General features: G+C 52.6%; 1 protein-coding gene across 3 annotated transcripts in view; it reads left to right on the top strand.

The window, feature by feature from the left end:
- KCNJ12 (potassium inwardly rectifying channel subfamily J member 12) overlaps positions 1-24,383 on the top strand; it is a 44,347-nt gene extending 19,964 nt beyond the window's left edge. For 2 of the 3 annotated variants that reach the window (XM_019656747.1, XM_019656746.1), the window contains 2 exons: positions 12,582-12,703; positions 19,395-24,383. In XM_019656747.1, the coding sequence (XP_019512292.1) occupies positions 19,451-20,737 (1,287 nt within the window). In that variant the 5' untranslated portion in view covers positions 12,582-12,703; positions 19,395-19,450 and the 3' untranslated portion in view covers positions 20,738-24,383. The remainder of the gene's footprint in view (positions 1-12,581; positions 12,704-19,394) is intronic. The other variant, XM_019656748.1, reaches the window with a different exon arrangement.
- Positions 24,384-24,585: the final 202 nt, after the last annotated feature.

The following is a 24,585-nucleotide window of genomic DNA, read 5'->3' as shown; positions in this document are numbered from 1 at the left end:
CCGATGCAACTAATCATAGTGATAGTGATAATGTTTCTCGATGCCAGGCACAGTTCTAAGTGATTAATGAACTCACAAATCCTCACTACAATCACATCTTATTACGCGCATGTTACAGATGGGGAAACTGAGGCTCAGAGCGGTAAAAGGACCTGCCCAATATCTCATCCCATCTGAGCAGCAGAGCTGCAACTTGAACATGGTTGGTGTTCAGGCAGGGCTTGCACACTTGCCCAGGGAGAGGGGAAGAGTGTTCTGAGGCAGGATGAGTGGGCGGGGCTGTTTCTGGTGGGGTCACACCGTGCCCTGCACTGTCCTGCTGTGTGGCCCAGGCAGAGCTGGCCCTTTCTGGGCCCCTGGGCCTGTACCCTCCACTCCCAGCTGGGCCACATGTCTGTTGTTCCGGGGTCCCTTCTAGGCCTGGCACAGTGGCCACTCTGGGTCCCCGGTCAGCAGGCACTGGTGGGGGCGGTGATCACTCAGAGTTCCAGCTGCCCTGGCTTTAGAGTTGGAATGGGAGAGAGGCAGTCAGCCATTAGCGCTTGCTGAGGCTGGAGATGAGTGCTGCACATGCCCGGACCCACTTTGTCCCCACAGCCCTGTAGGGGAAGGAGTGACATCCTCAGCTGACAGCCAGGAAACTGAGGCTCAGAGAGAGGCAGCTGAGTGCCTGAGATACACAAGCAGGGAGTCAGAGCTGGAATTTGAACCCAGAGCCTGCCCAGAGCAAAGCTTGTGCAGTGTGTATTTAAGCAGGCATGTTGCCTCGAGCTTTGCACATGATGTGAATGCCAACCGCAGCGGCCACTTGCTGGGCGATTACTGCCTGCGGGCCCTGTGCTGGCCACCAAGTCCTCACATGCCCAACCCCACCCTTGGAGGGGCTGTCAGCCCCCATCTTACAGATGAGGCACTGAGTCCCAAAGTGGGGGCCAACCTGTCTGGCAGGATTTGGGATTTTAGATAGCTAGTTCTGTTTCCAGGGGTCTTGGGAGAAGCTAGGGGTTATAGGATGCAATGGGGATGGGCAGAGGCCTCCCAGAATTCCCAGCCCAATATTGACACGGCTGGGCCTGTTCAGTTGGGCAAGGGGCCCATTTTCTGTGAGGGTGATGATGAGAGGTCAGTGCTGTGATTTGAGAGCCCTTCACACTTGTCACTGTGCTGAGAGCTGGGTCCTTTGAGCTATCAGAGCTGGCCAACCTGGATCTCCACTCAGTGTCTGGGAGGTGGGGCTGGGCATTGAAGTATTGAAGAAGTCAGGTGAGGGGACCACGTGGCTGCGGCTTCGGGTAGCAGTGGGGACTGACTGCACTGAACCATTTCTCATTCTCTCTGGACACATCCATGGGCTCACCCAGAGCATAGATTAGAGCACATTATCAGTCGAGGTCACCTACCTGGCTTCCATTCCTGGTTGTGTGACCATGGGCAAGTGACTTTACTTCTCAGTCTCAGTTTTCTTATCTGTAAAACAGGGATCATAATGGGGCTTACCTCATAGGGCTGCTCAGTTAGGGAGGCCAAATGCTGTGTTAAAGAGGCACAGGCTCGGGGGCCTTGCTTGGCTTTAGTCCCCACCTCTTCTTGTAGGCTGTTGGCCTTGGGTAAGTTACTTCACCACTCTGAATCTCAGTTTCCTCATCTGGCAAATGGGGATAATAGTAGACTCCTGTAGGGCTTTCTCAGGACACAATGAGGCAGTCAAGATTAAGCCCAGTAAAAATAAGCAAAGGGCCTGTCCCAGGCTCTCAAGCAAGGGCTGCCCCGAAAGAATGTGAGAATCCACGGACTTGCCTAAAAAGCCAGAGTCCACTTCCCAGATGCATCCGCTTGTGTGGGAGTTCATCTCCTGGCTGCCTGTGGGTTTCATCCTCATACACTCTGTCTGATGAAATAACATGCAGCATTTTCGAGTGAAGATAGGGGAGGGTCTACGGGTCAGACTCTCCCAGCATAGGCAGTGAAGCTGATGAGCAGGGCATGGGGACTTGAAGGAGATAAGAGCTACTGAATAAATCATCGCACGATCTGGGCTAATGGACTGCCATGGGACAGCATGTGCAATTAGTGCATTAATTGTCCAGAGAGGGTGACTTCTGTGCTGGGTGGCCCAGCATCCCATGGTTTACCAAGTGCCTGGTATCTGGAGCACCCTCTTCTGGTGCTTGGTGAATCTGAGAGCTAGCCCTCCCCAGATCCCGGTGTTGGGGCTTGGGAGGGCCCACGTCATCCCTGCTTGCTGTCCTCTGATGTGGGCTCCCCTGGATGCACAGCCAGCCCTGCCTGATACAGGGCCTTGGACCTGTGTCCCAGTTTCCAGCAGCCCTTAGCTGGGGTATGTATAGGACAGGCCCCAGTGCAGGTGGGGCAGCTGTGAGCAGAGCCTGGGGGCTGAGACTTTGCCCCTTCCAACTCCTTTTCTTTTCCCAGCCTCTTTGTATTCAGTAGTTTGAACCAAAGCTGTCCCAACATAGCCAGCTCCTGCCCTGTTGCCAAGGTGACCAGACCATCTCCACTGACAGGGCTGGGCAAGGGACTATGGTGCACACAAATGCACATAGCCTGGGCACACATGCATGTGTGTGTCATGCCTGGCACTCATATGTGTATACATAGAGCTTGAACATGTGCATACATGAGTGCAAAAGCAGACACAGAGCGACCTAGCCTAGGGTGTCCAGCACCGGCATTAATGTCGGGACAGATCCATCCTCATGAGGACACAGGCCCATGTCTGTGTGCACACTGTACACATGTCTGTGTGTTCCCACAAAGGAGCAGGGGTGAGCAGCTGACACACACTACACACGCAGACACACACTGCTGCATGTGAGACGTGCGCTGTCAAGTTGCCCACTTCATACCTGGAACTTTCATCCGCACCCTCATCTCTGCACTAGCATCTCCTCTGGCCAGTGGAACTGTCCCTGCTGCCCTCGATGGATGACACCAGGCCACTGTAGTACCTGCCTCCCACAGCACCATAGGCCACTCCTGCAACTTTCTTGCCCCTGAGGAAGATAATGAAGGTGCAAGTTTAGGCACCAGTGGGCTGGAGCCCCAGTGCCTGCTGCATTGAAGCACTCATCAACACACCTATTACGGGCTGCTGTCCTTCCCTGCCTCATTTTCCTCGGGGTCACCTCCCCAATTACCTGCTTCTGGGGAAATGCAAAGTAGAGGCAGGTGCACACACATTTGTGACACTCCTAGAACAGTAAGCACTGTGCTTCAGGCTGTGTATCCCTGAACGGATGGTGTACACATGAGCAGGTATTGTGTACTGGGCATTTTTCATTCACTAGCTCCACTAATTCTCAACAGTTATACCAGGGAGGCAATAGAATTAGGCCCATTTAACCAATGTGGAAATTGAGGCAAGGATTAAGCATGCAAATGACAGACTTAGAGATGGAGACATGGCAAGCTAAGCAGGAAAAGGCCAGGACCTGGCATAGGAGGAATCCATGCCTCCCCACCCTAACCCCGATCCTAACACCTCAGCAGATGCTGGTGTGAGGATGGAGATGGGAAGCACCTTCGTTCATCCTCCCAGCTCTGGCCATGTGCCCCAGCCACCAGGTGCATTTGACCTCTCCAGAATGCCTAGCTTGAGGAGGGGACACACCCCCAGGCACTGACTGGCCTGTTGTTTTGGGCCACTGGATTCTCTCTGACCCTATTTCTTCCTGTTGGGGCAGGGAGAGACCCAGGCAGTTTCATAGGGTTGTTGAGAGGCACACACAGTAGGTGCTAAATAAAAGGCATGAGAGCATTTTTTTCTGGGACTTTCAGTGGCTGCCCCTCCTGCTTTTGGGACAGAGATCTGCTGGTAAGGCCCATTGCTCTAGGACAAATGCCCCTAAACTTGCCTCATTTTCCTGGGCACAGGCTCAGAGAGGGCCAGTGGTTCAGAGTCACAAAGCACAGCAGGGTCCAGAAAAGGTCCAGACACCAGGCCCTTGCCCCATCGGCCCGGGGTTTTCTGCAGCCCCTGCCTCCCTACAGCACCAGGTAGGCATGAGGAAGAGGCAGTGGGAGCCATGTAGCTAGCAAAGGTTTCTTGTCAGAGGTGGTGCTAAGTCACCTGGAGAGACTGGTTTCTCCTAGAGACATTAGGGCCAGGTGTGTATGGTCAAGTCCAGGGTCTCTGTTCCCACAGCCCTGGAAGTCTGGGTTCCCATCTCAGTTCGGCTGTAGACCAACTGTGTGGCCCTGGGCAAGATGCTCACCCTCTCTGAGCCCCTATTGAAAGGAATGGTTGCATGAACTGAAGTAACATGTGTTAAGTGTCAGGCATGCCTGATGCATGATGGGTGTACAGTTCCAGTTCCCTGGGGTTGGAAAGGCTTGCATGGTAGTGAGGTCAGTGCGAGGTGGCGTGGGGTCAGAACATCAGTTGCCTTTTAGCTGTGGGTTCCTTCCCACCCTGATCCTCATTCTCCTCATTGAAATTGTGACCAACTTCACCATGTCATAGATAAGGCCACAGTCCTGACCTGGTTGGCCGTGGATACCTTTGATGTCCACTTGCTCAGGATAACATTTGTGAATGCACGAAAGGACCCACATAGGACCACAAAGGAAACCAGAAATGTAAAATAGTTATCAAAACATTATTTTACAGTATGTGATACAGTCATTATAGCATGCTGTTCCTTAAAAATGCCTCCGACAGCAAGACCTAGCGGAGGCCCCCATACCAGCTGTACAGAGTGTCAAGCTATAGGGCTTTGCTTCTTCCATTTGTCACAGAGGGACCAGCACATTTTGCAGAGAGAGAAGTTTATGTATTTTTTCCATCAAGTTTATAGAGCCCTGGGTTCCATCTTTGGGCTCTGGGAAAGAGTCCTGAAATGTGCTAAGTTTGGCAGGGACTACACAGTCCTTCCCTGCCTCATACAGCCCACCAGACCCCTTCACATACCCTCAGTCTCCCTCAATTTGCCTCCAGTCTTCTTGGGAAGTCCTCATGGGGGCCTGGGGACCAGCACAGGCATCACGGGCTATGACCTGTGCTTCAGTTTCCTGGCCACGGCCTGGAGAAGCTGCTCTCTCAGGCCCACCCACTTGGCTGTTTTAGGCAAAATGCCCAAGGCAGGCATTGGGGTGTCTCCCAGCAGGGTCCTATGAGGGTTGGGAAGGCCCCCCAACACTCTGAGGCTTGGCCTCGAACCCCCAGCTGACCTGGCAGAAAGCTGACATTTCCTGCCCTGTAGGTTCATCCAGAGCTCCAAGGGGGCTCAGGTGGTGCCTGCCAGCCATAGCCCCCTCCCTGCTGTGAGCAGTTAATAAGGGAAGGAGGTGGGAAACTCCCACCCTCAGGCCACAGCCTTTTTCCTGCAACAAGTTGAAGAGGACCCAGAGGAGCCTTTCATTTGATAGATGGGGAAAATTATGCCCAGACAGAACAAGATCCCATGGCAAGTTGAGGTTGGAGTGGTCTTGGGACAGATTACAGCACTGCCTGCCATCTTGCAATGCAGGCTTCAAGGGCGCTCCTGGGTTACAGGGGCACATCATGAGGGGCTTCTGAGGTCTGGTTCCCACTGCCCTCTTTAGCTTCCTTCTGGAAACTGGCCCCATGCTCAAGGCAGTCAGACTTAGGCCCTGGCCTCAGGGGGCTCCTGGCCTGGTGGGAGAGACTCAGTAGGATAGTTAATTGCCACCCAGAATGGTCTGGTCTAGGATTGAGAGAAGTACAAGGGTTGGGGGCTTAGAAGTGGGTGTTGAAGAATGCATAGGAGTTTGAGGGAGAATGAGTAAGAAAGTGCACTGGGCAGAGAGTCTGGCAAGGAGGTAGGGAGCATGTCCTCTGAGCACCATTTCTGGGCATGGATTATTATTGGCACTGACAAATAAGGAAGAGGAGGCCCAGGTGCTCCCATCTGCCTAGATGGCTATGCTTCCCCAGCTAAGTCATCTCTGTAAGCTGTCCCTTCTCCCTCTCACCTACTCTCTCCTCCGCCTGGCACACTCAGCCCCAGCTCCATTGCCTTCCTTCTAGTTTCTTGAACACATAGAGCAACATTCCAGCCTCAGGGCTTTTGTCCTTGCTGTTCCAGGAACACTATTCCCATATTCTCTCAGAGAGGTATTCCCTGACCTCTAGAATAGTGCCCACCCTGCCTCCAGAATTACTCGGGTTCTTTTCTCCTCAACATGTTTTCTGTTTTGCTCCATTTGAATGTTGGCCCCAGGCACTATGCTTGCATATAGTAGAGACTCAGTAGGTATCTGTTGAGTGAGTGAGTATATGCTAAGTGTGATTCTGGTGAGCAGATGGAGGCCTAAGACCTTGGCAGTGATCCCAGACCTGAGCTATAACAGAGGTCCTAGGGTGGAGTGACGGGCCCTCTGGAAAGCCCACCCTGTTTTCCTGGACTCCTGATCTCAGAGCCCATGCCAGGTGAATCCCAGTGCTCTCAGAGGTCTGACAGACCCTCCCATTGAATTTTTTGGTCCCAAGATAAAGACAAATTTATAAAATAAGGAGGAAAAGGAAAGGGAAGCTGAGAAAACAACTGTCACTGTGTTTCCCAGCAGCACTTCTGGGTCACTGGGGACTGAGGCCAGGTCTCAGGCCCTGGTCCTGCCAGGCCTTTGCCTCGTCAGGACTCATATTGGGCACAGCCCAATTATGATGACATGAGGCCCTCAAGGTGGGGGGCTTTTCCCTGATGGGGGCAAGGTGGGCCTGGAGGATTCATTAGGGAGAAGGTGGCTGAAGCAGGCAGGGACCACAGGCAGGACACCTGGGTGCTAGGCTCAGCAATGTGGCTTATAGACTAGTGACCTTGGACGTGGCTGTGCACCTCTCAGTGCCTTCTTTCCTGCTCTGTCAAAGATGCTTAGGCCACCCCACCTGGAACAGTCTCTGATGAAGTGCCAGGCACTTGTTCCGGGGGCCCAAGAAACATGTTGTGGGGACAAGACAAGGAGCAGCAGGGGACCCAAGGAAATCTTGGAAGGTTTCATAAAAGAGGCATCCTTTGAGCTTGAAGGATGCATCAAGTTCTGGAAGGCAGAGCAAGACATTGCACAATGAGGAACCAGCTTACACTGAGGCTCTGAGGCGTGGACATTCCTGAGACGCAGTTCACAGAGGATCATGTGACCCTCAGTGGGGAGTCCAGTCCTAGCTCTCTGCTCATTCCTAGTGTGTCTTTTTCTCTTTTTGATTTATAAGAATTCTTTATATGTTAAGTGCATTGATCCTTTTTTGTAACACACATGAAACAAACAAAACATTTATACCTTTTATTTTGCTTGTGGTGAGTTTTGATAAAAAAACATCATAAATATTTTTATGTTAGCCAATTTTCCAGCCTATTTATTCATGGTCTATTTTGTTCCAGGATGTTTCTTGTTACTTAATCACAGGTCTTTTCTCTCCAATGCACATGCTGAGTGCTTAGGTAATACCTGAGACTCAAATTAGTTTGAAGCTTGAACATTTGCTGCTGTAAGAAAAATAGAAGCCAGGGTGCCTTTGCTCACTGGGTGCCTCCGCCTGGAGTTCCTTCCCGTTCTGTCCATCTGCTTGTTCCTTTCTGCCTGGAGTGAGGTCCAGCTGAGGCCCTCCAGGAGCCTGTGACCCCTCCCCAGCATCAGCCAGGCTCAGAGATATGATGATGGGAGTGGGTGGGTGCCAGGATATTTCAGCTGGCAACCTCCACATATTAACTTGCTGAAACCCCATCACCACCCCATAGATAGATACTATTATTAATCCCATTTTACAAGTGAGAAAACGGGCTCAGAGAGGTTATATGACTTGCCAAAGGTCCCACGGGAAAAGAAGAGACAAGATTAAACCCAAGACATATTGCCCCAGAACTCATACTTTCAAACTCTCCTCTGGGATCAAGTCCAAGCTCATTAATATGCATCCAGGGCCTCTCAGAACCTCAATCTCTTCATCTGTCTGTGTAATGCCTCTGCTCCAGTGCCTGCACACGTAGGCACTCAATACACCTTCACCTTCCCTGTTATTAGGGTGACAAGGTGTGCCCCCACCTGTTTCTCTACACCCTCCTTAGCCCCAAATCCCTTAGGATCCTGGAATGTGGGGCTTGGAAGGGCCAGCTCCCTCATTGGCAGATAGGGGCAGGGAGGGGCAGAGGCGGGGAGACCTTGCCCAAGCCCCGGTGTGTGAGGAACAGAGCCAAATGTGCACCCCGATCTATGGGACTCAGTCCCCGTCACTGCAATGCAGCCAGTTTCAGGCTAGGCTCTCTGCTCCCACCACTCCTTCCAGAAAGCTCTCTTCTCCCCCATCTGGGTTAGACACCTCCCCTGGGTTCTCAGGGCTCTGACCTTGGCTCTGATCCAGCCTTGTTGTGGTTGCTGGTTTACTTGCTGTCTCCCATGCTTGGCAGGGTGCCCCACACAGGCAGGTACTTGCTGGTCCACCTCCAAGTCCCTGGTGCCCAGCTGAGCCCAGCATGAGCAGGGCATTAGGGAAGTTTGAATGCAAGAAGGAAACCTTGAGTGGGGCAGAGACCTTCTCCAGGTCATACAGCAAGTTGGAGCAGAGCTGGGAGCCCCATGAAACTCCCCAAGACTCTCCAGGTTCCAACTGCTCTCAGGACCCAACAAAGCCTAGGGACAGAGCACTGCCTGTAATGGCCACTCTAGTAGAGAGTGCCCAGGGGCATCTGTCCTCTGCTGCTCCCAGAGGCCTGGGGCCAAGGACACCCTGTCTCCCTCCTGCCCCCACCACTGTAGAAGGATGTTCTCAAGATAAAAATACCCTCTGAAACATTTCCTGGTGCTTGGCCTGACCTGTTGTCCACCCTGGGGGCCAGAAACTCCTCTCCTAGCTTCCCTTTAGGGCTCAGGATGGATGTCCACCCCTCCTGGCCTCTTGGTGCAGCCTATTCCTGGGGTCGATGTGTCCAGTCCCTGTCTCCAGACCACAGAAGGTGAGGGGCCTGAGGGGTCGTAGGTACTTGTGGAGGCTGCGACCATCATGTACCAAGCACTACCTGCCGACCAGCACTACCCCATGCACAGAGGAGCAAGGCAGCCAGAGTGCTGCCTCAGTGCAGCTCACAGCTCGCTTGCATCGTCGCCTGTTGGAGTGCATTTGGAGAGCATTACTCAGGGCCATGTGGGAGGGTCAGGGATGTGCCAGCTTTGATCCCATTGGGAATCCCCATTATGCTCTGAGCTGCCTGTGCCAGTGGTTGTCAGAGCCAGAAAACTCCTTTCAGAGAACACTGGGAGGACCTGGCACTTAGTATGGCTCTGTGTGCCACACAGTGGGATATGGCCTCAGTTTACCCTCTTGGCAGTCTCCTGAGGAAGGTGGGGTCTACCTATTTTGTAGATGAGGAGGCTGAGGCCCAGGGAAGGAGTTCCAGTGAACTGGGGGTCAGCCAGGCCTCGAATGCAGCGCTGCAGAAATGCGGACTTGCTGGCCCCTTGGGCCCCACCCCTCCAGGGATGACTGATGTCCTGATGATGATTATGACAGCTGCCTCTTCCTGGAGTCCTGCTGTGCCAGGCCCTGTGCCCAGAGCATACCTCCCTCACCACATTGAATTTCACGATCACATCCCCCGGGAAGCCAGGCATCAGCCCATTTTGAGGAAGAGGAAGCTGGGCCTCAGGAAGCAGAAATGCCTTGCCCTGTGCCCCCTGCAGTTTCAGCTCCGGTCTTGGCTGACCAGTTGGTGCTGGGGGTAAAGGCTCCAACCTGGAGGCTCCGGTGTCAGTCCAGGTCCTGATCTCACTTGCTGGGAGACTGAGGGCCAGTCTGGCCTCTCTGGGTTCAGGCTGCCTTTCTGTTTTATGCAAACCTTGCCCCCCCCCCACCTTGACTACACCATCCAGGACTGTTACAATGACTAGAAAAGTGGTGAAATTCAGAGGGCCGAGCTCACTCATGGGCTGCTGCAGCCACTGCAGGGTGTTAGGGAAAGCACTGGACAGGGCATCCAGAGACCTATGTTCTTGTCTCCATGCCACCACTCACTCAGTGGTTTGTGGTCTTGGGCAAATCACTTCTCTGTTCTGAGCCTCATTTTCCCTGTAGAATGGAACTATTTTTGCCTCCCTCATGAGTGAGAACAAATCTGACTGACTGGATTTGTAGGTCTATAGAAAGCCCCTTCCACAACACAGGGAGTCAGGGACAAGGTTGAAAGAGCCTGGGGCAGGCCAAGTGACCAACAGGAAGTGGAGAAGGGCAGGCTGCCCATATCTCTTACCCACACCCCTTTTCCCTAACCTCCTTTGGCTTCCTTGTCCTGTGACAGACACGTCTGCTCAGAGTTTCAGCTCTAGGCGACCCAGGGCAAGTGACTTAAACTCTCTCGGCCTCAATTTCCCTGTGTGTCCAGTGGGGAGAATCATCTTTCCCTCAAGGTGGGACTGTGAAGACTAGAGTAACTGAAGGCAGCAGCTGAGCCTTCACAATGTGGGCCTCCTCAAAGGGACAAGCATTAGAGCAGAGCCCTGGTCACAAGTCCTTGCGATTGAGATTCCCAGCTGTGGGCAGTGGTCGATGATAGAGCCTCCCTGAGCCTCAATTGCCCCATCAGTTTTTACAGTGAAAGACCTAAGAGAGGCACTGCAGGACCTAGGGCAGCTGATCAGGGAATGATGAGGGATGGGAAAGCAGGGGGTGAGGACCAGGAGTCTTGAGGTGAGAGCCCAGAGGGTGAAGAGGGAGCAGCCAGGCCATCCCCATACAGAGTAAGCAGAGGCCTAGAAAGGGGAAATGACTCACCCAAGGTCACACCGCTTGTGAGGGGCAGAGCTGGAACTTGAACCCAGCTCTGTGTGCCTCTAAACCCATTACTGTTGCCTGCCTCAGGAGACTTATGATTTAAGGGTGACTCACCAAGTTACCTTAATCCCAGCCAGAAAAGCCAGTGTGACAGTGGATTACAGCCAGCCTTAGCTATGAAAGGCTCAGTGACTAACAGGTGGGGGAAGGTGAGAAGGGCATTCTAAGTCAGCTTGCCTCTGGAAATTCGTAGAGCCCCTTCCCAACATACTCTCCCCTGATCCTCATGGCACAAGAGGAAAGCAGGGGGCCCCTTTGACAGATGGGAAAACTGAGGCTTGGGGGTTTCAGGGACCATGTAGGATGTGTGGTAGCTCCAGGTCAGTCTCTGACAAGTTACTGATGTGCATCCATCTACACGAGGTGTGATCAAAAACTATGGTGAATGCTGCTGCCAAGTGCCATCCAACGGAAAGGCAGGGATCTTCAATATGGGAAGCGGCATGTCAAACCTTAGTAACAGTGTGTGACAAGTTTCAACTTGTTCAGTAGTCAGTCAGGTGTGCACTACGGTTGAAAGAAGGTGTGTTTTAAAGTATGTCATCTGGTAACCACTAAACTATTGGTAGATGAGGGTAAATGAGGTCAAATATATTGTGATAGAAGGAGAACTGATTCTTGCGGGGTGAACATACAATGTGATATATAGATGATGTATTACAGAATTGTATACTTGAAACCTATGTAATTTTACTAACCATTGTCACCTGAATAAATTTTCATTAAAAAAAAAATGGTGTGCTGTAAATCATCCTCCATCATAACAAGGCTCCATGTCACACATCTCTTCTGGTATACAGCCATTTCTGTCCAATAAAAACATTATGGTGTGTCCTCATCCACCTTATTCACCGGATCTGGCACCGTGCAACTTCTGGCTCTTCCCCAGAAGTCAAAATGATTCTGGACATGGAGGCAGCCACGACAGCGCAACTAAAGTCACTCACGAAGGAGGACTTCCAGAACTGCTTCAGAAAGTGGCAAGGATGATGGCATAAGTATGTTTGAAGCGAGGGGGAGTATTTTGAGGGAGAATAATGGCAATGTGTCTTTTACTGCAATGAATTGTTTTTTATTTAAACATTCACTGTATTTTTTATCACACCTCGTATAGTCACCCATTCATATACCCACTCCTGTATCTATCTATCCTACCAACAACTTCATCCAGTCATTTATTCACCCATTCCTACCCACTCACCCCCCCACACACACACACACACACTCACCCACCCATGCATTATCCATCCATCATCCATCCATCTATAGCCCACCCATCCATCTACCCATCCTCCACCCATCCATCCACTGCTGGGCCCTGCGATTGGTATTGGGAAGGCTCTGCACGTGGTAACTAGGAGCACAGGCTAGGAACCCAAGTTTTTCTGTGATCTTAGGAGAATTACCACATTACCTACCTCTGGAATGGGAACAGCAATAGTTCCAATCTTGTGGGGTTGTTGTGAGCATTACATGAGTTAATGTCTGGACACCTATCACAGTGTCTGGAATGTATTAGGCATTTGCTAAATATCATCTGTTATTTTCCCTGGGAAACCCATCTTGTATTGCCCTTCTCTGGTTCTGAAAGTTTGTTATGGACAGGCTCACATGCTGCAAAGGTGAGGGGCACAGAAGTGTGGGAGGCCCCTCCACCTCTCTTGGGACCCTGGAGGAAGCAAGCAGAAATATGGATTCATGTGGAAATTTATGACTTCCGAGCCCCTCTAAGGAAAGTGACACCGTCTACAGTAATTTTGGTTTGCTTTGTTAACTTTAGGGCCTTCTAGCAACTGATTCCTCTCCAGCTGGTGCCTGGGAAATGGCAGCTGCTGCTAATGCAGCCTTGAAGACAGCCACTTGCCCAGTCAGCACTGTTACTTAGAAGATAGGATTCAAGAGGTAAGATTAAGGTCACTGGTGTGGACTTGTCCATCTAGTCATCCATTTCACCAAACACTCATCTATGCACCTACCCACCCACTCATCTATCTATTCGTCTACTTAATCACCCTTCCACCCACCTATTTAACCTCTAATTTACCCATTATCCATGCACTAGTTCCACACATCCCCCCATCCATCTACCTATCTACTTACCTATCCAACCCATCCAGCCATCTTTCCATCCATGTATTCTCCCATGTCCCAACTACTCATCTACCCTCCCCAGCCATTCATCTACTCACCTAACCCCCCATCCATCCTTCCATCCACTGATTCATCCATCTATCATCCACTCACTAACCTATCCAATCATTCTCCACCCACCTAATCCATCTGTCTCTCTGGTCACCACCAATGCATTCATCCACCCATCTGTCAGTCCTATTTATTCATCCATATGCTTGACCACCCATCTGTACATATATCTGTCTCCTCATTCATTGATCCATCCATCTCTTCATCAATTACTGTATTCAACTGCTTACTCCCTCATTCTTTTGTCGGGTCAGTGAGCATTTCTTGGATGCCCTGTCTGTGCCAGGCTTGCTTCAGCTGTTGTGGGCCTCTGAGGTTGGCCTGGCAAGGTCAACTGCCACACAAGGTAGAGAGTAGTTTCTGGCCCTAACAGGAGAAATCCAGAGCCAGAGAATCCAAAAGGGTGTCATGGAAGTAATGGCCTTCAGCTGATCCCTAATGGATGGGAAGATTTTAAACATTCCCTTTCACTACGATTTGGGGGTTGGGTCACATGGGGCAGAGGGGCACCACAGTGAAATCCATCAAAAACCTGTTGCCATGTCTTGACAGGAGTGGCCTGGACAGGATGGTGGCTGTAGGTAAGGAGACAGTGGATGGCTTTGAGAATTCAGGAGGTAAAATGCATAGGACCTAGTGAGGGAGTAGATATGGGAGCTGAAGGAGAGGGTGGAAGCCAGGCTTCTGGCTGGGGTGACTGGAGAATTGGTCAGGCTGCCAACTGACCCCATGAGGAGAGGAAAGGTAAGAGTGGGGAGAGGTAAGGTAAGGAAGGGGGAGAAGAAGGAGAGGAGAAGAGGTGGAAAAGAGGAAGGGGGCGGAGGTTTGGAAGAAGAGGAACCATATTGGCCATGTGGTGCTGTGGGGCATCCAAGAGGAGAGGCTTGGGTTCTGGAGCCTTTGCCACAGAGGGACGACCTGAGGCCTGTGAGGGAGGCCCAAGAGGCAAGGTTCCCTGCAGACAGTTTAGTGGTTGGTGATCCCAGGAAGTACTAGAGGGGAGAGATCAGGAAGGAAGGAGTCACCATGGGGTGTATTTTCAACAAAGTCACTGCTGGGGGCAACTGGATCTCAAGAACCTGGGGAGGCAGCATAGAGCAGGCACCCCAGAGTGTGCTTGTGGGAGGCAGGGAGCTGACCAATGACCAAAGGCTTCTGGGGCATTCATTCCCTAGCCTGCCCGACACATGAGCAAAGCGTGCTCCAGTGGCTAGAGAGAACTTTCAGGCAAAAAGATTGGTATTAGTGGTTGGATTTGGGGCAGTGGGCCCCAGAGTGGTGAGGGCCCAGGGAATGGGTGACAAACCAACCACCCCTATCCCCAGCACATACCAATGTATTGTTGCTGTTTCTCTCCTCAGGCCTAACATGGTCTTGGCACAGAAAGCCTGCACAAATGTTTGCAGGCCATGGGTGCGCACTGTGGGCAGAAGCTGTCTGTGTGTTGGCCTGCAAAGGTGATCCTGTACATGAACTTGTCATCTTTTCCCCAGATTGTGAGAATGGAAGTGGTCCCCCTCCCAACCCTCCATCTCCCCTCAGCACCAGCTCTTGGCTCTCCTCACACCAGCCTCAGCCTCCTCACTGACCACCCCCCGCCAAGTGTGCCAGCATGTTCCCCCCACCACTTGCTCCACAGTGCCCCCACCAGAAAAGCCTCTGCACTCCTAGCCCTCAGTGCCTGTCCCCATTGAGCTACCCTGCCTCGCTGTGCTGCACCCTCCAGGCTTGGCCCTATCTCTCACTTCCTGTGTGACTGAGTAAGGGAGCCCCTCTTGGCGCTTCGGCCTCCCCATCTTTAAATGAAAGATTGGATTTTTAAAGCTCTCATGCTAAGTCTGATGGATAGTGAATGGATTAGGAAAGATTCTGAGGCTGTCCCAGGACACAGTGAAAAAAAAAGTTTAAGGATGGGTTAGTGATGTCTGCCACAGGCACAGGCTATAGGAGGAAGTGCTTGTAGTCCACACAGTAGTTTTCCCTGAACTAAGTGATCTATAAGGATTTCTCCAATTGTAAGACTTGATCATGAGGTCGTGAGTGCCCTTACCCTGGACATTTTAAGCAAGGGCTAAATGTCCATGGGTCAAGGGTGCTGGTGCGAGTCTGACCTCTGCTTTTGAGTGCTGAGATTCAGGCTGTGTGTATGTCTTATCACCACATGGGATTGCAAGGGCTTTGAGGACTGAGACTAGAATACAGTGTCATGCTCAGTCTGGCCTTGAGGCCTGAGGGACGTGGAGGATTGATTTTCCTCCTAACTCCAGATTGGACACTTATTCTTTAAAGGCTGTGCGACCCTGGGCAAGTGACTCAGCCTTAGCTTCAGTTTCCTCATCTGGAAAATAGGGTAATGATCATAATGTTGTTATAGAAATTAAGCACGTTAATTAGAGCTCTTAGAACAGTTCCTGTGAGGTAGTAAGCACTGGATAAGTATTGACTACTATACTCATACCTCTGAAGGGGTCCTGGTCAGCTGAGAGGCCTCTGAGGGAGGGGGACCTTGAGCCCTGTCCCCTTAAGGCCCCCTCCACTGACACTTCTAGTCACTGCTTTCTTGGCATCTGAGAATGTGGGCCCGGGCCTTGCCCTAGTCTCCTCCCGGATGTCCCCGAAACCTGAGGTGTCCAGAGCCTCAGGGGACTGGGCATAGGGTGTCCTCTTCCATTCAGAGGCCCCTCCCGCTCACTTTCAGGATCCTCCCACTGGTCATGTGGTAGCTGCCTCTCTAAAGGCTTCCAGCCCAGGTCCAACTGGTGTTCTGAGCACGCTGGATCCTGGGAAGCTGTATCCACAGCCCCTGGGGCTGGCAGGGACAGCTTCGTCACTTCTCAGGGGCTCCAGGTTCACGTTCTTCACTGCCTGTTTTCCGCCTGTTGGACTTGCTTCACTGCTGTCTCTGGTGTGGAAGTCACCTTTTCTAGTTCAGGTAATGCACCCCAGTGCCTTTCTCCCATTCCTCCTGGAAATGCCCAGGACCCTTGTTGGCCAACCTGGGCATCTGCTAAGGATGGTCCTGCTATCTTTACCATCTCATCCACATTCACAAGTTGCTTTGTGACCTAGGATGAGCCTCAGCCTCAGTTCTCTCATTTATAAAGAAGGGAGCTGGCCTCCTTGTTTGCTACGGCTTCTTCTCGCAAAACAAATCTAATTCCATTTCTTATCTGATTTAATCATATACCTCATTAAGCAAGAGCCAAACAGGCCTGCAAATCCCTGGTTGAGGATACCATCCTACATTTCTTAAATTGAGTCCTTAAAGACCACACACCTGTGCGACCTTCTTGCCATGCCTGTGTGTGTGAGAAGCGTCTTCCTTGGGACGTCTGGCAAGTTTGTGGTGCTGGGGTTTCTACTCATGGGTCCTCTTCTGGGTCTTTCTTTGTGGTGCTGTATTCACCAAGAGTCTGTGAGGGGCTCCCCACGCCCCAAGTGTCTCACACACATACACATATGCATGTACACACGCACATGCCTATACACACACATGAGTGTGCATGCACACAGCACAATGGAGGCATGAGAGACTGAGGATTGGACCAACACATGTCCCCAACTCTGTCTCTGTTCTTTACTTTCTGGGTGACTTTGGACAAGTGGCTTTGCTCTGAGTCTCAGTTTCCAGCTCTGAGAAAAGGGGGAGTGGATGTGAACCTGACCTTGTTGATTTTCTCTGTGTGGTTTTAAGAGGAATGTCAACAGAAGAGGGGATTCCCAGGTCTGTGTGACACGGTCTCGGTGGGTCCCAGGTGCCCAGCCCAGCAGATATGCTGGGAGTCAGTGCAGCAGCCACATCTGCTTGTGAGCTGGCCAGGCATAAGGCTGCCCAGCTGTCAGGAGCAATGCACCAGGCTGTGCCCTCCGGTCTTTGATTCTTGTAATTCTGTTCCATGCAGGCCTTGAGCTGCTTGGAGCCCCAGTTGAAACAGCCACAACCCATTGGATATCCCTCAAGGCCTCAGGCCACACAAACCTACCCCTTGTGATCTGGGTACCTGGCACCAGAGTACCCCAACTCTGGCCACCTCTCCCTGGATGGTCCAGGAATCTGTGGCTGAGCTGTTTCCCCAGCACAGTCCCTGGGTTCCCCACCACCGCCAACTCCCTGCCTCATGGACCAGGCAGAAGCAGCATCCACCATTGAGGCCTCTGGTCTCAACACCTCAGACCCATGGTGAGGTGGTCAGCTGAAGCACCTGTGGAGGGAGGATGGAAGCATGAGGAGAGGCCCCTGCAGAGCCTGGGGCCTCATGATGGGAGATGTTGCATTAGACAAAAAGGTTTGAATCTCAGTTCTTCTGCTTATTGCTGTGTGGATTTGGGAAAGTCAATACATCTCTCTGAATTTCCATTCAGAGAATAGAAGTACAGATAGCACCTACCTCCTTGAGCTGTTACTGGATGACTTAAGAGCATTTGCTGATGTGTCTTGCTTGCTCTGTCTTCGGTTTGAGGAGCTGTTTCACTCAAGCAATAAGCATTGTGTGGGTAGCATGTGTGTGCCAGTGCTGGCATCCAGCAGCACCTGGCAACAGATACGGACTCTGGGAGAGGTTTGCAGCCTTGTAACCTGAGGACTCCACCCTAACCTATCTCCTAGAGGTTTGGAGCAGAGGTCAGAGCTCATTGCTCCTCTAAGGCTCTGGGTGCACCTGGTCACACAGATCAGGGCTGAATCCCAGCATTGCCACCTCCTGGCTATGTCACTTCTAGTTTCTGAGCCTCTGGTGGATGCCCAGCTGTCTGCCTCCCTGCTCCTGGCCTGGCCACCCTGGGACCGTCTCATCTGGGTCCTCATTGTCTTCTGGGCACTCGAGGGCTCCTAGTCTTGTCTAGCTCTGACCTTGTAATGTGACCAGGTGGGAATTGGGGGTCCATGGGGTCCCCACGGGTGGGGAGGAACATGCCCAACTCCTCAGCGCCTTGTCCAGGCCAGCTGGCAGGGAGTTTCCACCTCCTTCCAGCCCAGCCCAATCTTGCTGAGACAGGCTGAGGTCCTGAGCACCCGCAGCCCCGATGCTAATGGCTAGATGGCATCAGTGCCCACAGAGCCAGGCGGTGCCATGGCTCCCAGCCTGTGGATGCCTCAGCCTGGCACCAACAGGCTATCCTGGAGCCAGCAGGGCACTGGGGGAGGGGTGGCCACTGGCCTATGTGTCTGGGGGCTGGACATGTACTGCCAGCCATGGGAACAGTGTTTATCTGGTGTGAGTGCATGCCATTTGGCATGCCCTGAGACTGCCCAGTGTGCATGAGTGTGTATGCACATGGCAGGCCAACTAGTCACTTCCTTGAGTGGGCCAAGGATGGTAACACTTCTGAGTGCTCCCCATGTGCTTTTTAGACCTGAGGAAACTGGGGATGGGGGATGACAATGAGCTGCGGTCAGCTGTCAGTAACCCCTCAGGGTGCCAACCTAGGGTTCCCCTTCTAGCTACTGCTGACAAGGAGGCAGAGGGTGTGACATATCGGTGCTGAGAGTGTGTACCTGGGGTACAGTGCGTGAGCATCAGGAGGGTGAGTGGGACCCAGCTCCTTGGAAACAATGCCTTTTCTAAGTCCTGGGGGTGAGACAGCACTGAATGAAACAGCAAATTCCTTGTGCTCAGGTGGCCAGTGGTCTCAGGATAGGGATGGTGGCCAAGTACAACCCCATGGACATCATTGCAGTTACTATTATTATCATTATTAGGTCAGAGGTCACGGCTGAAGGGTTACAATGGAGACCTGGGTGGGATATACCATCTCCCGAGGGCACAGAGAGACCTCTGGAGATGTTCTTGTGGCATTAAAGCCAAAGTTTGAAAGACGGAGGTGGTGAGAAAATGCCTGGGAAGGGAGGGTCTGTAATAGCGGGCCATAGCAGGGTGAATGAGGGAGAGGCTGGGACGCAAGATCCAAGGGGTCCCAGGCTCTGCTCATGCAGACTCTGCAGGTGCCAGGGGGCTCTGGCTTTGAGCAGATGATGGAGCAGATGATGATGGACAGGTTCCCCCTGGCTGCCACTGGACTGAGGTTGGACGGGAGCAGGGAGGTTGGTGAGGTGGGCGCCATGCTGGTCCAGGTGGGTGATGATGGGGACTCAGGCCATGAGGGTGGGTGAAAGGGTTGGATCCTAAATATATTTTGAAAGCAGAGCCCTTGGTGTAGGAGTAAGAGGAGTTGAGAATGAAGCCAATGTTTTGGGCTGGAGGCACTAGAAGGATGGAGTGTCAGTTTTCCAAGCCTAGAAGGAGGGTGAAGTGCTGGCTTAAGGTGAAAGGGAAGATCAGGGGCTTAGTTGTGGGTAAATTAGGGTCAAATATCTGCCAATCATTTCTGAGGGCCCTGGGTGGGGGCAGAGGCATGGGCAGGTGTGGGACACATGCTGTTCTATCTGTTGCAGGAGCCACCGTGCCCGGAGCCAGCCTGAATGTGATCCGGGGCCTCCCCATCCCTGGGATGACCACAGCTAGCTGGGCCAACCCCTACAGCATTGTGTCATCAGAGGAGGACGGGCTGCACCTGGTCACCATGTCGGGCGTCAATGGCTTTGGCAACGGCAAGGTGCATACACGGCGCAGGTGCCGAAATCGTTTCGTCAAGAAGAACGGCCAGTGTAACATTGAGTTTGCCAACATGGATGAGAAGTCCCAGCGCTACCTGGCTGACATGTTCACCACCTGCGTGGATATCCGCTGGCGCTACATGCTACTCATCTTCTCGCTGGCCTTCCTTGCTTCCTGGCTACTTTTCGGTGTCATCTTTTGGGTCATCGCTGTGGCCCATGGCGACCTGGAGCCAGCTGAGGACCGCAGCCACACGCCCTGTGTGATGCAGGTTCATGGCTTCATGGCAGCCTTCCTCTTCTCCATTGAAACGCAGACCACCATCGGCTACGGGCTGCGCTGCGTGACGGAGGAGTGCCCAGTAGCCGTCTTCATGGTGGTGGCGCAGTCAATTGTGGGCTGCATCATTGACTCCTTCATGATTGGTGCCATCATGGCCAAAATGGCCCGGCCTAAGAAGCGGGCACAGACGCTGCTGTTCAGCCACAATGCTGTTGTGGCGCTGCGCGACGGCAAGCTCTGCCTCATGTGGCGTGTGGGCAACCTCCGTAAGAGCCATATCGTGGAGGCCCATGTGAGGGCTCAGCTCATCAAGCCAAGGGTCACAGAAGAGGGTGAGTACATCCCACTGGACCAGATTGACATCGATGTCGGCTTTGACAAGGGCCTCGACCGCATCTTCCTGGTGTCGCCCATCACCATCCTGCACGAGATCGATGAGGCCAGCCCACTGTTTGGCATCAGCCAGCAGGACCTGGAGACAGATGACTTTGAGATTGTGGTCATCCTGGAGGGCATGGTGGAGGCCACGGCTATGACCACACAGGCCCGAAGCTCCTACCTGGCCAACGAGATCTTGTGGGGCCACCGCTTTGAGCCTGTACTCTTTGAGGAGAAGAACCAGTACAAGATCGACTACTCGCACTTCCACAAGACCTACGAGGTGCCCTCCACACCCCGTTGCAGTGCCAAGGACCTGGTGGAAAACAAGTTTCTCCTGCCCAGTGCCAACTCCTTCTGCTATGAGAATGAGCTGGCCTTCCTGAGCCGTGATGAAGACGACGAAGTGGACGAAGACCAGGACAGCAGTAGTCCTCATGCCAGGCACGACTTTGACAGACTCCAGGCCAGTGGAGGCACCCTTGAGCAGCGGCCCTACAGACGGGAGTCAGAGATCTGAGCCAGTTAGCCAAGGTGCTAACATCCGCCCAGCCAGGGTAAGGCCTGCGTACTGCAAGGGCCCTAGGTTTGAGCAGAGCGGACCAGGCGCCCCAATTGCAGACTCAGTAGCATTGTAGATGTTTTATGCTTCTTCACAATGGCCTCAGAAGATTGGCAGGAAAGTGAAAGGCTGGAGTGGGTGCCCCACCCCCACCTCAGAGGCCTGAGCAGGCTCAGGGGCAAGTAGGTGGTGTCCTGGGGGCTGGGCCACGGGAGCTAAGGGTTTTTGCCTGAGGAAAGAGATATAGCCTGCCCATAAGTGGCTCAACAGCCGCCCAGCCTTTGGGCAAAAGTTGGCATGCTGCAGGGCATCTCACTGGTTTTTAACTTGGGGAGAAACAACGGGTTTTGGCTTTCTCAATCATAGCTTGAGTATGACTGTTTACAAAAAAAAATTAACAAGTGATTTAAAATTGTTTTAATTCATGAAGGTACAAAAGAAGGACAATTAAAATGCCATAAGTCTGCCAGGACACAAGCAGCTGTGTGAAGGCTCCAGAAGGTCCTCTCCTCTGAGAAGGCCAGGCATGAGTGGGTGGCTCCCAGGCAGCAAGCACAGTGCTCACCAACGTTCTTTATGCACATGAACAGATTAGATTCCACCTGTGATAGAAAAACCAAGACCATGTTAATGATCATAATAAAAGCTTTCCAATGTCATAGAGGTGAGGATAGGGGCTGGAGGAAAAACCTAGTTTGAGCTTTCTGAGTTTGAGTTTGTACTTTAGAGGTGCATCTCAGGGCCAGATATGAGACCTGCCCACAGTGGAGAGTCCCCTCTCCTCCAATACACTGGATTCTCCAGTTTTGTTTCTCTCTCCTTTTCTGGCCAGTGGCCTCTACCCCATACACAGTGAGGGGAAGTTGGGAAAAGTAGGACTGGATGGCTCCATGGGAAGGGAAGCCAGACTATGAGGAAGCTGATCAGCCCCATCCTGAATGGGGCCCTAGGGTCAGTCGTGCCTTAGAGACCTGGTGGTCTGGCTCCAGCTGTTTCTGTTTTTATTGGACTCCCCTGTCCTCCTCGCTGCCGTGACTCTACTGCAAAGTCCTTGCCAGCCCCTCTGTCTGCAGAGGCTGGGCTGAACTGATGCTCCCCCTGCACCTGGAGCAGCACCACCTGTGAGCCCAGGTCAGTGGCAGCCAGGCTGTACCCTTCCTTGAATTGCAGAGGAACAATTTTAGGAAAGGTGTGGAATTGTCAGTCAAGGTACTGGGAATGACATCCACGCACCCTAGTCAGGAAGAGGTTTGGGCTTTGCTCTCCCAGAAGCGGGCCTCTGGACCCGGAACTGCCCAATGTGGGCTTGTTCTTGGCAGAGAAGACATCTGGTGGGGGCTGCACCCTGGGATGGAGCTGGGAACTTTCCCAGGACAGTTAAGAATGCTGTGCTCCCAAATGACTAGGCCCATAAGGAAGTCAGTATTAGAAAGCTAGGGTCTCCTCAACCTGCCTTTCCACGCCTCTCCAATCTGTGCAAGACAGCTCTCAACCTAAAGGCACCAGGTCTCTGTGAGGCAGAGTGCAAAGTCATGCAAATAAGGGGTGGAACTTGGGGGAAAGGGAGAGGCTGGGCCCTGGGTGGGGTCTCTTGCCTCTTCCCTCCTCCTCCAACCCTGGAGACCTGACCTGAGGTCAGGGGTTGTGGAGGGCCTGGACGCAAGCTGTCAGCTCCCACCCGGAGACACCCTGGCAGCCCCTGCCCTTAGATAGGCCTGACTGCTGACACCCTGTCCTAGACTCAGACCTCACCCCAACTTCTGGCCAAGAAGATTCAGCCCAAGGTACGGAGGCAGCTCTTTCCTCTCAGGATCTGCAGGAGGGGCCTCAGCTCCTTCCAGCCCTGAGCACCTGGCTCTCTCAGCCTTAGCCCTGGGGGTGAAAGTGTAGTTGATATAGGAGCACTTACCCACCACCCACATACAGATGTCAGGCTGAGCCACAGAGGGATGGGGTGGCCCCGGCTAGGGCACCATAGAGGCCAGTTTTCCTATCTGCCCAGCAGCCTAGGTGGACCAGCCTTCCACTCACCTGATCCAGAGCAGAGCCCCGGGACACCAGAATCCCAAGGCCCTGACAATCTCAGGTGGCCTGGCGCGCCCCCTCTCAGACCTGTTCTGTTCCCTCCCTGTTCAGCCACCAGATCCTATGGGAGAGCAGCCCCAAGCTGCCTTTCATCTCTCGCCAAAAGCAGATGCTGCATTTTCAAACTCTTATGCCCTTTTCTTTTCCTCCCCTGTATTTATTTATTTATTGCTTGTGCTAAAGACCAAAATAGTCTTCCTCTTTAATGCACTTGAAATGGGAGGGTGGATGAGAGGAGGAGTTGTGTGTATGCAGAGCCAGAATCACTTGGCCCCTGGGGGTGCTTGTGAGGCGTGTGTCCATGTGGTGTATGGAAAGCATGTTAACCCTCTGAATGTGCTGTGCACAAGTGAGTGTGTGTGTGCATGTGTACATACGTGGTGTGTGGTCTGTGTGACGTGCAGGTATGTTCCAACCTGCTCCTGCCCTCACCCTCCCAGGAAGTGAGATTTCCAAGAAGTTTCTCAACAGTCTGAACCAGGAGGTCCAGAGGTTGGAGCGGGCTAAGGACGTGGCCTCTGCACTCTGCCCTGAGACACTGAGCTGCTTATGTGGGAAAGGGCCGTGCTGGCAGAAGGGTGTGTGTGACTGTGAGAGTGTGAGCACCAAGTGTGTGGATTTATATATGGAATTGTCTCATCTGTGTTTGAATGAAACACACAGTTATGGCTTTGCCTGCAAGTTCATGAGCGTGTGGATTTATGATATGTGGGACTGTTGTACAGATGTGTGCACACGGTGATCTCCATATATACAGATGTGTGAGTATGTATACACAAACACAGATAGTTATGTGTATAGTTACCCATAGGTGTGTGTGTGTGTGTGTGTGTGTGTGTTATATGCAGACGTTTAAATGTTCACCAGGCTGTAAGGCTGGGCACACACCACTCAGGATGCTCACTGGCCATGGACATCGGCAGAGCTGAACTCAGTAGTTCCACTGGCCCTCTGCCCTGCTCACGTCCATATAGGCTGTATGTGGAGTATGTGTGCCAGGGGGAGGCTTCTGGGTGCCTGGGCATGAGGTGATATCTAGATACGAATGTGAATCCTTGGCACCCAGCAGTGAGTGATTACATGTAGGAGGCCTGTGAACATGTCACATGCATGTGGTACATTTGTGTAGCAGCAGGGCTGGTGCCTGCCTGCTGGGGGCAGTGTGTGTGTGTGTGTGTGTGTGTGTGTGTGTGTGTATGTGTGTGTGCGCGCGCGCACACACAGGTCCAGGGAGCTGTGCACACAAATTTCAAGGGATTGTGTATCCATGTGTGCATCCTTGCATGCTGCCTCCTGTGCCCCACTGGTGCTGTGCCTCCCAGTCCTTGCCTGTTTAAAGGTCCCAAAGGGGCCTGGGGGGCCTGGTGGGAAGGAGGGCCCTGTCTGCCCTGAGTGAGGTCACAGAATGTCAAATATATTTTAAATGGTGAAACTGGAAAATTTTCATGTTATTTTCAATAACAAAGACATAGGCCACGAGACTAGACCACATTAAATGCATTTTGATCTCTGACTGCCACCATGTGGTGATGTGTGTTTGAAAGGCTCCACCTGGCTGCAGGTCAAGCTGGCCGTTCTTGTGTTCCCTCAGCCCCTCGTGTCCTGCAGTGATGGGGTCCTCCAGGGGTCTTTGAGGTGGGTGTGGGACATGGCAGCAGCTCAGGGACAAGGGACAGAACACAGTCTCCTTGTAGACCCTGGCATGCTCTTCCAGCCAGGAC

The sequence above is a fragment of the Hipposideros armiger genome, unplaced genomic scaffold (genome assembly GCF_001890085.2).
Source record: "Hipposideros armiger isolate ML-2016 unplaced genomic scaffold, ASM189008v1 scaffold_264, whole genome shotgun sequence".
Taxonomy (NCBI): domain Eukaryota; kingdom Metazoa; phylum Chordata; class Mammalia; order Chiroptera; family Hipposideridae; genus Hipposideros; species Hipposideros armiger.
This window is presented reverse-complemented; position numbering and strand designations above follow the sequence as displayed.